General features: G+C 44.7%; 1 protein-coding gene across 2 annotated transcripts in view; it reads right to left on the minus strand.

Annotated features, from left to right (window-relative positions):
* The window catches only part of mybpc2b (myosin binding protein Cb), a 69,885-nt gene that overhangs the window by 4,503 nt on the left and 52,882 nt on the right, over positions 1–12,500 (minus strand). For both annotated transcript variants that reach the window (XM_037536986.1, XM_037536987.1), the window contains 9 exons: positions 11,885–12,044; positions 9,787–9,891; positions 8,870–9,058; positions 7,355–7,489; positions 6,947–7,114; positions 6,667–6,755; positions 5,797–5,992; positions 4,142–4,281; positions 1,163–1,322 (listed from right to left, as the gene is read on the minus strand). In XM_037536986.1, the coding sequence (XP_037392883.1) occupies positions 1,163–1,322; positions 4,142–4,281; positions 5,797–5,992; positions 6,667–6,755; positions 6,947–7,114; positions 7,355–7,489; positions 8,870–9,058; positions 9,787–9,891; positions 11,885–12,044 (1,342 nt within the window). The remainder of the gene's footprint in view (positions 1–1,162; positions 1,323–4,141; positions 4,282–5,796; positions 5,993–6,666; positions 6,756–6,946; positions 7,115–7,354; positions 7,490–8,869; positions 9,059–9,786; positions 9,892–11,884; positions 12,045–12,500) is intronic.

Here is a 12,500-nt window from a genome sequence, read left to right on the forward strand (position 1 = left end):
TGAATTCAGAAATGTGGTAAATTTGGTGGAATTTCCCTGCAATTGTTGTGCACAACATCCGTCATCAATTTGCTCATTAAAGACTGAACACAAGCCAGAATCAGAATCCCGCAATCCCGATTTGCAATTGCATTTCCTCATAGTGGCGCTCCAGCTCTACAGAAGTGAAAATGCAGTTCTGTCTGTAAGGGTTCTTGTCAATCAAAAGGCTGTGGGCAGGACATTGTAGGGGCTTTTTAGTGAAGAGGAGCTTCAGTTTGAGCTCCATTTGAGCTGCTCTAGGAGATCCTGATCTTTTAAGGTTTGTGAAAAGCTCTAGTTGCTGGTACACAGTCAGCACAGTCATCTTGGGTGTCGCCATGCCAACAGCAGAGATGACCATTATTATACGTTAAACATTTCTTTGAATCACATTCTGTGTGTAAAGGCCTTTATGGTGCTAAGCCTTGCAAAATGTGATTAGTGCACCTGTGTGTTTTTTGCATTGCAGCATTTTAACTGGTGCATTTGACAAGAGTCGATAAAATCCGCATTTAAATGAGGTCATACATATTAAAGAGCCTCACCAAGAGAAGCTGCAGTTGGCTGACAAAGTGGACACAATGAAAGAAACAAGCAAACCAAAGAAAACCAAAATTCTCAGAAAGAGAAGCAGTGAAGGGAAGAAGTGCTGACAAATAATAGCAAACTGTTTGGTAAAATGCTTTTAATATCAAGTTAAATTTAAAGTTTTGTTGTCATTTGTAATATTTCAAGGTTTTATTCTAAAAAATAGGAATAAAAGCTGAAACTGCTTGTCATAAAACTAATTCTCCACATGTCAAATTACTCCTAATGAGCTAAATCTGTCAGTCTGAAATTCTGCCCAAGGCAGTTCCCTTATAATAGCAGACAGAAGGTTCACCAGAGAAAATTCGTTATCAGGTGGTTTAGAAGTTATTGTTGTGTGATTGTGTCGTTTTTATGAATTGCTTGATGTAAATTAAATGAAATCACGTTGCACAAGGTGGAAAACACCGCTGATGCTCTTTTGGTCTAAAAGTGGCCAAAACAAATGGTCGAATTTAAACAAACTCTTTAGATGTTCAACACTGCTGACTTTACTGGGTGTGATTCCATATCACAATCTCACGCTCAGTGTAACACAGTCACACACACTGACCGGTCTTGGAGATGGTGGCCGTGTTCTTGCTAAGGGAGGGATCCTCACTCAGCCCACAGAGATTTTCACTGAAAACACGGAACATGTACTCATTCCCCATCACCAGGTCGGACACGGTGCAGTTAGTGCGGCGGTTGTGCTCATACACTGTAAACCACTCCTACAGGCAGAGAGGAGAAGAGGGTCAAACTTAATACCTGCCTGGAATTACCACAGCAAAATACTGTCTGAACCCGACTTAAACCCAGCAAACCCGACTTAAACCCATCAAAATACTGTCTGAACCCGACTTAAACCCAGCAAACCCGACTTAAACCCAGCAGAATACTGTCTGAACCCGACTTAAACCCAGCAAACCCAACTTAAACCCATCAAAATACTGTCTGAACCCGACTTAAACCCAGCAAACCCGACTTAAACCCAGCAGAATACTGTCTGAACCCGACTTAAACCCAGCAAACCCGACTTCAACCCAGCAGAATACTGTCTGAACCCGACTTAAACCCAGCAAACCCGACTTAAACCCATCAAAATACTGTCTGAACCCGACTTAAACCCAGCAAACCCAACTTAAACCCATCAAAATACTGTCTGAACCCGACTTAAACCCAGCAAACCCGACTTAAACCCAGCAGAATACTGTCTGAACCCGACTTAAACCCAGCAAACCCGACTTAAACCCAGCAGAATACTGTCTGAACCCGACTTAAACCCAGCAAACCCGACTTAAACCCAGCAAAATACTGTCTGAACCCGACTTAAACCCAGCAAATCCGACTTAAACCCATCAAAATACTGTCTGAACCCGACTTAAACCCAGCAAACCCGACTTAAACCCAGCAAAATACTGTCTGAACCCGACTTAAACCCAGCAAACCCGACTTAAACCCAGCAGAATACTGTCTGAACCCGACTTAAACCCAGCAAACCCGACTTAAACCCAGCAGAATACTGTCTGAACCCGACTTAAACCCAGCAAACCCAACTTAAACCCATCAAAATACTTTCTGAACCCGACTTAAACCCAGCAAACCCGACTTAAACCCAGCAGAATACTGTCTGAACCCGACTTAAACCCAGCAAACCCGACTTAAACCCAGCAGAATACTGTCTGAACCCGACTTAAACCCAGCAAACCCGACTTAAACCCATCAAAATACTGTCTGAACCCGACTTAAACCCAGCAAACCCGACTTAAACCCATCAAAATACTGTCTGAACCCGACTTAAACCCAGCAAACCCGACTTAAACCCAGCAGAATACTGTCTGAACCCGACTTAAACCCAGCAAACCCGACTTAAACCCAGCAGAATACTGTCTGAACCCGACTTAAACCCAGCAAACCCGACTTAAACCCATCAAAATACTGTCTGAACCCGACTTAAACCCAGCAAACCCGACTTAAACCCAGCAGAATACTGTCTGAACCCGACTTAAACCCAGCAAACCCGACTTAAACCCAGCAGAATACTGTCTGAACCCGACTTAAACCCAGCAAACCCGACTTAAACCCAGCAAAATACTGTCTGAACCCGACTTAAACCCAGCAAACCCGACTTCAACCCAGCAAAATACTGTCTGAACCCGACTTCAACCCAGCAAACCCGACTTCAACCCAGCAAAATACTGTCTGAACCCGACTTCAACCCAGCAAACCCGACTTAAACCCAGCAAAATACTGTCTGAACCCAACTTAAACCCAGCAAACCCGACTTAAACCCAGCAAAATACTGTCTGAACCCGACTTAAACCCAGCAAACCCGACTTAAACCCAGCAAAATACTGTCTGAACCCGACTTAAACCCAGCAAAATACTGTCTGAACCCAACTTAAACCCAGCAAACCCGACTTAAACCCAGCAAAATACTGTCTGAACCCAACTTAAACCCAGCAAACCCGACTTAAACCCAGCAAAATACTGTCTGAACCCGACTTAAACCCAGCAAACCCGACTTAAACCCAGCAAAATACTGTCTGAACCCGACTTAAACCCAGCAAAATACTGTCTGAACCCGACTTAAACCCAGCAAACCCGACGTAAACCCAGCAAACCCAAATTAAACCCAGCAAAATACTGTCTGAACCCGACTTCAACCCAGCAAAATACTGTCTGAAACTGACTTAAACCCAGCAAACCCGACTTAAACCCAGCAGAATACTGTCTGACCCGACTTAAACCCAGCAAACCCGACTTCAACCCAGCAAAATACTGTCTGAAACCGACTTAAACCCAGCAAACCCGACTTAAACCCAGCAAAATACTTTCTGAACCCGACTTAAACCCAGCAAACCCGACTTAAACCCAGCAAAATACTTTCTGAACCCGACTTAAACCCAGCAAAATACTGTCCCGGCCCAGTGAATAGTGTCTGATTTGATGTAAGCCCAGTAAGATTCTGTCCCGGCCCAGTGAATAGTGTCTGATTTGATGTAAGCCCAGTAAGATTCTGTCCCGGCCCAGTGAATAGTGTCTGATTTGATGTAAGCCCAGTAAGATTCTGTCCCGGCCCAGTGAATAGTGTCTGATTTGATGTAAGCCCAGTAAGATTCTGTCCTGGCCCAGTGAATAGTGTCTGATTTGATGTAAACCCAGTAAGATTCTGTCCCGGCCCAGTGAATAGTGTCTGATTTGATGTAAACCCAGTAAGATTCTGTCCCGGCCCAGTGAATAGTGTCTGATTTGATGTAAACCCAGTAAGATTCTGTCCCGGCCCAGTGAATAGTGTCTGATTTGATGTAAACCCAGTAAGATTCTTTCCTGGCCCAGTGAATAGTGTCTGATTTGATGTAAACCCAGTAAGATTCTGTCCCGGCCCAGTGAATAGTGTCTGATTTGATGTAAACCCAGTAAGATTCTGTCTGAACTGTTTCTACTGAATGCTGAACAGTAATTAACGGTGTTTCGTTTGTCTTTTCTTCATGTTTTATAGTTCTGTCGTCATGTTTTCTGTTCTGCTCAGCACTGGACTGGGCCTCACCTTGGTTTTCATGTCTGCTTTCTGGATGGTGTAGCCACTGATTTCACAGTTTCCATCATCTTTGGGTGGTTTCCACTCCAGCGCTGCATTAAAGCCCCAAACGTCTGTCACCTTCACAGCCAAGGGTGGCCCTGGTTTATCTGCAGGGATTTAACACGCAGGTTACACTGCTGGCTGAGCTTTAATACGACGCTGCGTGTCACAAAACATGATCAGCAACATTCTCCATCACCTGCACTCAAATAAAGAGCCAAAGCGCCCACCCCACTAACATCGGTCTTTAGCTTAATAGCTGAAGGAAGTCGGTCATTGAGGTAGCACAGCTTCTGCCTCACTGACTGACCAGAAATGCTCACTGTAGAAAACAAGACACGGATTTGAGTGCAGCTAAAGTTCAGCTACTAACCCCAAGTGGACTCAGCCATCCAAAGACATGAGCGAAGTCCACAGTTTGTTTCTGCTGATTAAAACCGCAGCAGCAGGTAAGATTTCCAGCAAACACTAGAACTCAAGTCACCTAAACAGCCCAAAGTCAGCCCACTCAAATCCAGGTCTTCATTAAGGCGAAGACTAGCAGATGTGGTTTGGGTTCAGAATAACTTGGTGCACGTGTGTCAGGCTCCAGTCCTCGCGGGCCTCCAGCACATTAAACACACCTGATTCAGCCCACAAGCTAGCCAGCACAGCCTTCATGAACTGAGTGTTAGAAGAGGGTAAACGCTGATCTCTGCAGCACTTCAGACCAGAAGGTCCCCAGGTTTGACATGCCTGACCTGATGCGAGCTATAAAAATGGTCAAAACTGTGGGTCACGTCAGACATCATCACTACACAGCATGTGAAACATGCTTTAGAGATAACACTGCATTCGGACTTATTAATGAAATACATATTTAATACATATTGCTCATAATAAAACTCCTAATAAACTAATAAATAATAAACAGATCCACACATTCAGAGACTGGCAGTGAATGACGACCCTGATTCTCCTTGACTTATGGGTTATTTTTCCCGCTGTGGGCCGTGTGGTGAAGGCTCTCCACTCGGGGAATGAAAGCTCCTGAGATGATTAGTATGTTTTGAATCTGTTTGAACACCTGACTCTCCCAGGACCGCGCAGCAGATTAAGGTCAGCTACTGCAGTATAGACCCAGCAGGTCAGCTGAAGAGCGCTTTGATGGAAGAATTCATTTGTTGTAGTTTTTTTTTGTGAATGAAGGTCGAATGTGAACTGGGAAGAGTTTTAAACTACATTTTCACCCGTTAATCAGCTGAGTGGGCTTTTATTTTGTAGAGCATACTAATCCAGCCCTCAGCACTTCCTGGAGGATTTGGGTTTTGACTCTGCCTTCAAACCTCTGAGTGTTTCTGTAAGTATTTAAGAAGAGATTTTAATGCATGCAGCCAATAAAAAAGACTGTTTCATGCAGTTTGTTCTTCTGGTTAGGTGTGTGTCCATGTCTTGTGTGTTATTCTATGTCTGGGATGCTGTTTTTTTGGGTGAGGTGCCAGGGTGGGCCAGCGGAGGTGTAGAACTGGGGGTTAGTGGTGACCCCTGCTTCCCACCGTCTATGCAGTGTTTTATGTTCCTGGTTCCTGGTGTTTAAGCAGGAACTGTGGCTTTTCCTGACATTTCTTCTGAGAGGCCCGTACCTATGATGCGGATGTCTAAGGTGGCCTGATCCTCCATGTTTTCAATCTTCAGGACGAGTGTGTATTTCCCGGAATGGTCTCTCTCTGCTGAGCGGATGAACAGGACTGAATCCACATTGGAGTTCCTGATGCCCACTTTCTTAGGATCCACTGGCTCTCCGTCCTTCAGCCAATGAGCCACCGGACGAGGTTTACCCTGCACACACAAATACATTCAGAAAGGCTGGATGGATATTTTGGAGCTTCCGCTCATTTTATTACTGTAACTGTTCAATAGCAAAGCAAACAGCACACATTAGTACTTATCCTGAAAATACCAGCTCCACATTTATTTTGGTTGGTCTGATTGATGTTATATTAGAAACAATGGAACTCACTTGGCTTGATGTGAAATGCTCCATCCATACAGTCAGAACCGTTCACAGTGGTGGTGATAGGAACCAGACGTCCCTCTAAAAGCTCCTACAGAAAGTTCCTACATGAACTGGTTCTGAATTCACTGCCTGATGACTGAGACGCTGTTTTATGAGAGTTTAGAGAACTTCAACTCCATTCATGGTGGAGGGAGACATGCAGGGCGCTGTGCGGCAAAATAGTCCCCAAAGAAAACTCATTATTCCAGATTTTCCACTGTTTTCCATCATCAGCATTCCATATAAGCTCAGAAGACTCGTGTAGGTTCTCTGGAGGTTCTGGATGGTAAATAAAGTGTCTTTATCTGTGTTGTCGTCATGGCGACACCTGGTTCCCATCACCACCACTGTAAAGACGTCTGAACCGTCTCACACCAAACCGTCTGAATGAGTTTACGCCTATTTGCATCCTCACATTTTACTGGTTTAATGCTGATATTTTCACACATCTACACACCTGGAAGGGAATGACCAGGTTGATGGTTTCTCCCACTCTCCTGATGTACTTGGTTCTGAGGTGGCGAGGAAGACGGATCTTAGGATGCTCTAAGAGACAGATTTAGAAAATGAAATGTACAGTTTCCTCTCTTAGACCAAATGTAACCCATCAGTAAGGGAGCCCCACCAAACCCAGTCAACTAAATCAGACTTGTGCTGTCGTTTAGCTTTTGTCCAAGTGCTTAATTCTGCTTTAGTAACAACACTTGCTTGTTTTGGCCCATAATCTCATATCTTACCCATGATTTCTCTGACGGTGACGGGCTGAGAGAGGACAGCCGGAGGGCTGCGGCCAGCGATGTTCACCGCCACGACACGGAAATTCATCTTCTCCCCTGTGGGCAGGTTCCTCACCGTGTAGCTCTGACGCTCCACCAGATCAGTGTTCGCCACCTGCCACTCCGTATCTGACGCAAATACAAAGACAGGAAATCGTCTAATTATTTCTCAGGTAACTTACATCAGCAGGGACGTGACGTTACATAACCGGTGCTTTTATTGTGCTTATTGAACTTTTCTACTTGCGCCTTGTTCTGTGCCTCACGATGCTTTGTATTATTAGGGTTGACCTTTTTCAGCATGTCCCTCCCTCACCTGCTAGATTACCTGCCTGCTGATGCTGATCTAGAGGTTCTCTGTAGCCTCACCTCCCTCTTTGCAGAACTCGATGACGTATCCATCCAAACCTCCCGCTCCGATCTTCTCTGGAGCCAGCCACTTCAGAGAGCAGGTCGTATCGGTCACGTCCTCCACCGTCAGCTTGGTGGGCTCGCTGGTGGGCGCTGGGTGGGGGGAAGAGAAAGAGTAAATAAATGATGTTTACAGCTGTTCTGATTCCTTCACAAGTGAGTCAGTTGAACCCCCAGAGGCTGCAGTTATAGCCGGTGGTGATTAAATCGTGCTTGTTTTGCTGAGAGATAAACCGTTTTTATTTTTGATGATTTTTGTCATTTGTTGGCTTTAGACAAACAGGAAAGAGGCAGATGTGCTCACGGTGTTATAAGGTTTGTGTTTGCAAATGTTTGCACATGAATTACTGTGCTTAAAGTACAGCAACGTGATAAAATACTATTTCTTCAAAAGTTTAGTGCGTTAACTCTTTTTCCTAGTTTGACTGTTCAGCCCCCGGTGTCGCAGGCTGACGTCCGGCTGCAGTGCACGGTGTGTTGCTCTGATAGAATCCGTAATCATGGCCTTTCATTTTTAATGTTTCTAAAGCACTAACTTCAGCAGACTATGGTGGGCAGTGCTTTTGGGAGACCTATGAGCAGCAAACTAACAACACAGCAACATTGCACCAGTTTCCCCTCAATAGTCTCCAGTTCAGTGTTATGCGCCATAGCATATATGTGCTCTGTGTGCTGGTTTACTGTTTCGTCTTGCTGCAGTTCACCACAGCTTCCTCCCCGTTGGTGGAGTCACTTCTAGTTGCCACAGAGTCGTTTTATTTTATGAAAGAGATGCTGTATAAAAACTGCTCTTAGTATTTTACATAATTAAGAGCTAGCATAAAATTCTTGATGGTAACCATGTGGTCCAGCTGGTAGCTTTTTGAGCCTATGAAAACATGCAGGTCCATGTGGTAACCATGTGAGGTCCAGCTGGTAGCTCTTTGAGCCCAGGGAAACATGCAGGTCCATGTGGTAACCATGTGAGGTCCAGCTGGTAGCTCTTTGAACCCAGGGAAACATGCAGGTCCATGTGGTAACCATGTGAGGTCCAGCTGGTAGCTCTTTGAGCCCAGGGAAACATGCAGGTCCATGTGGTAACCATGTGAGGTCCAGCTGGTAGCTCTTTGAACCCAGGGAAACATGCAGGTCCATGTGGTAACCATGTGAGGTCCAGCTGGTAGCTCTTTGAGCCCAGGGAAACATGCAGGTCCATGTGGTAACCATGTGAGGTCCAGCTGGTAGCTCTTTGAGCCCAGGGAAAAATGAAGGTTTCTGTGTAATTGTGTATAATATGTTTTCTTCCTGACGAATAACCTAAACTTAATCTCTGTTTTGACTGGATATGAAATAAACGAAAGGTGGTCTCTGACTTCTACTCAGTACTGTATGTGTGCACAAGTCTGTCTTTATTTGTGTGGACCAGAATGCATGTGTGTATCTGTAGGTGTAAGCATGCATGTGTTTGTAGCTGTGTAGACCCTGCAGGCTCACCGATGGGCATGAAAGGTTTGGAGTTGAGGCTGGGAACTGACACGCCGATCCCGTTAACAGCAAACACTCTCATCTCATACAGAATCCCCTCGATCATCCTCTTAGCTTCATACGTCGTTCCCTCAAACACGTCAAAGTTCAGCTTAGTCCAGCGAGAGGAGCCTTTCTTCTTCCTCTCCATCAGATAACCTGCATAACAAGGAAGGAGGAGACGCCAGTCCCAGTTAGCCGAGTTACAGGTATCAGTGTGTGCAGTGTTGGGGGGAGGGGGGTAATATGAAGTACTATGTTACAGTTGTGTGATTTCTTTTCTCTGTCAAGGAACACATAACTGTGTATTCTTGCAATCACGTTACAGTTATTGACTCAATACTTGTGGCACTTATATAAAAATAATATTAGTTATTTATATTTGAATCATGTTTCCTCTATATAGATTATCTCTGTCTGTGTCTGTATGTATGTAGTTAGTGTGTGTGCTACCTGTATGTGAATATGAGCAGTGCAGCACTAGCACAGGAAGCTCAGACAACAATCTGTCCAATCATCTTATCACACTAATATGAACGTGATGTCCTGAAGCTCACCCGAACACGCCAGACCATATTAACCTTCACAAACTTTGGTCAAAATCTGGTGTCGATTTGTTTCAACTGATGAGTTCCTGAATTGTCAAACAGCATCAGTTCATCATTTTAATCAGTGGAACTGACTGTATGTTCAGAGTAAAGACGAAGCTTTTAAAATGATGTCTACAGTGATTGGCTGTTTGTAAATAGAGTACTGAAAGGACTGCTGGGCTCGTACAGCTGCTTCAAAAGTGTTTGGATTTAAGAGCGCAACTCAGAAGTAACGGGTAAAGAGATTTACATAAAGCAATGAGTAATTTAATAATTCTCAATGTGTGTATGTATTACCCTTAACTGGAGCGCCTCCGTCGAATTTGGGTGGTTCCCAGACAATGGTAGCACAGTCCTCTCCCACCCCAGTACACTTCACATGCTCTGGTGGATCAGGAACATCTAAACACACAAAAACACAAACAAAAATGAAGAGAGAAACATGGTTTGTGGTTGGAAACACTGAGAGAGTAGCATCGTTGGTTATAACATGGCCCACTTATAGAAAACATGGTAAGAAGCCACAGTTGGTGAATGTGTGAATTGTCTTGTTCAAAGCAGTCCACACTCAGGAAAGTGAAATTGACCCTTGGGTCACTGCAATCAACCCTTAGGTCACTAAATTCAAACTTTGGGTCACTCTAATTTATCTTTTGTTCAACTGGAACCTGCTAATCTGTCACTGGATTTCACTATTGTATTACTTGTAATCTACTCTTGGGTTGCTGCAGATTCGGACTTGAGTTACAAGAATTCACCCTTGGGCCACTGCAATGCACATTTGGGTCAATGGGATCCAGCCCTGGTCACTAGAATCCATCCTTAGGCCACAAAATTCCACCGTTTGGTCACTAGAATTCACTGTTGTTCCAGTGGAATCTGGTCTTGCAATACTGGAATGCATCCTTAGGTCACTGAAATCTGTTTTTGGGCAGTCGTCCACCCTTGGGGCATTCTTGATGGAACTAGGCTCCTGGATGAAGGATCTCTAGATTAGGAAAGAATGGGACTGGGAACTGAAGGCCAGACTCCAACACACTGGTGATTTACCTGCTCAAGCACATCATCTAAACCTGATTACCTGATGAGTTGAATCAGGTGTGCATGAGAGGACGGACAATCATCAACGGTGCAGGAATCTCTCCCTGCAGGACCAGTGCTCCTACACTTGGAGGGGCAATGCATCTGTTAGACACCATCTGTACAGAACACACATCTACCAAGACTGACTAAAACCTTAATGGAGTAGGTGAACAAATGTCTCTTCATGTTCTTTTTGCCCCAAGAAACAAGTCAAAGATCATGTTCATTAGCTGTCAGTTAAGTCTCCAAAAGTCATAAGATCCTCTTGTTTGGTGACTTCAGTGCTCAAGTGGGCCAGAGAAACAGCATTAGGATGTATGATGCTTGGTGGACATGGAGTGGGTCTTGTTGATGCAACCAGAGTGAGACTTGATCCTGTGCTGAACATGACTTGAACGTAATCAATAGTCTGTTACAACCAATCAGGATTTGATCTTTGCTGCACTGTCTACAAACACATGTGACAATATCTTAGTGATATTTGGGTACATCAGCAAAGTTTGCACACCCTCAGCAATGAGAAATGCAGATGATGGATGGATCAGGAGATGACATCATCTGGTGTCTATTGAGGCCATGAGTGCTCAGCAGCAGCTCTTGGGTATGTAACCAGGATGTTATAGGGCCGATGACCGATACTCAAAGGGGAACAAAGCAAGACATTTTACATTGACGAAATTTGGCAGACGCTCTTATCCAGAGCGATTTACAATTTGATCAATTTGCACAGGTGGTGTTGGGAGTCTTGCCCAAGGACTCTTTTTGGTACAGTGTAGGGCACTGACCCAGGCCAGGGATCGAGGTGTTACTCACTACACTGTACCAACAGTGCACTGCATTGATCAGGCCTTAGAAGCTGGAGGGTGATGCTGCTGATTGTGACACCTGGCAGCAGTCTTCATGAGAGGGAACACACTGTCTCAGGGGGAAGACATCCATGAATGCAGTCGAAATGACTACCATCAATGTATGCTCCACCTATATCATTCCAGAATTTGTCTCGACTCTGCTTAGTGTGTGTGGGTGGAGAGTGATCGATTCATTGATTGATTGATTTTCTTAATGGTGCTAACTGTGATGCTGTAGTGCAGAACGAAGAAAGAATGTGTAGCGTAGAAAGACGTGATTGTTTGGCTGTTTGATGTACACACCCACTATTCTGATGAAGAGGTTTGCCTTATCCTCTCATGCTGGGTTGGTGATGGTGGTGCTGTCATTCAGAGCATGTTTGAGACTGGTTAATTGATTGATTTAAATGTGTGACCCACTGTTTGATTGATTGAACGGTCAATTAATTGACTGATGTACACACCCACTATCTTGATGAAGAGGTTGGCCTTATCCTCTCCTGCCGGGTTGGTGACAGTGATGCTGTAGTTTCCTTCATCCTCTCTTTCTGCCCCCTCAATCACGAAGCTGCTCAGGCCCGTCCTGCTCTCCACCCGCACACGGCCTTCGGTTTCTGCCACCACCTGCACACATACACACAGAGCATGGTCTACACAGGGACCACCAGGGGGCATTCTGGAGTAATGATAACGAGGGTGAAGGAAAGGTAAATTATGTGTCTAAATGTTGGTCCTCTCTGGGTGGTTAGGGTGGTCTTCTCTCTACTACCCATCATTTATGGCATTTGGCAGATGCTTTTATCCAGAGCGACTTACAATGTGATCATTTTCCACAGGCAGGTAAAGGTGGTGTTAGGAGTCTTGCCCAAGGACTCTTATTGGAATGGAGTAGGGTGCAGGCACCTGTTAGCTGATGTATCAGAATTAGCTGATTACGTTCCTCTCCAAGCATGTTGAGCCATATGTCGTTGCTCTAGCAGCGTCTAGCGACAGAGGCAGACCTCACTGTAAACTATAATACGTTACACTTTAAAACGGCTGTAAAAACAGGTTTCTTCACTTTTAAGTAAATCAACAAGG

Source organism: Pygocentrus nattereri, chromosome 3 (assembly GCF_015220715.1).
Source record: "Pygocentrus nattereri isolate fPygNat1 chromosome 3, fPygNat1.pri, whole genome shotgun sequence".
Taxonomy (NCBI): Eukaryota; Metazoa; Chordata; class Actinopteri; order Characiformes; family Serrasalmidae; genus Pygocentrus; species Pygocentrus nattereri.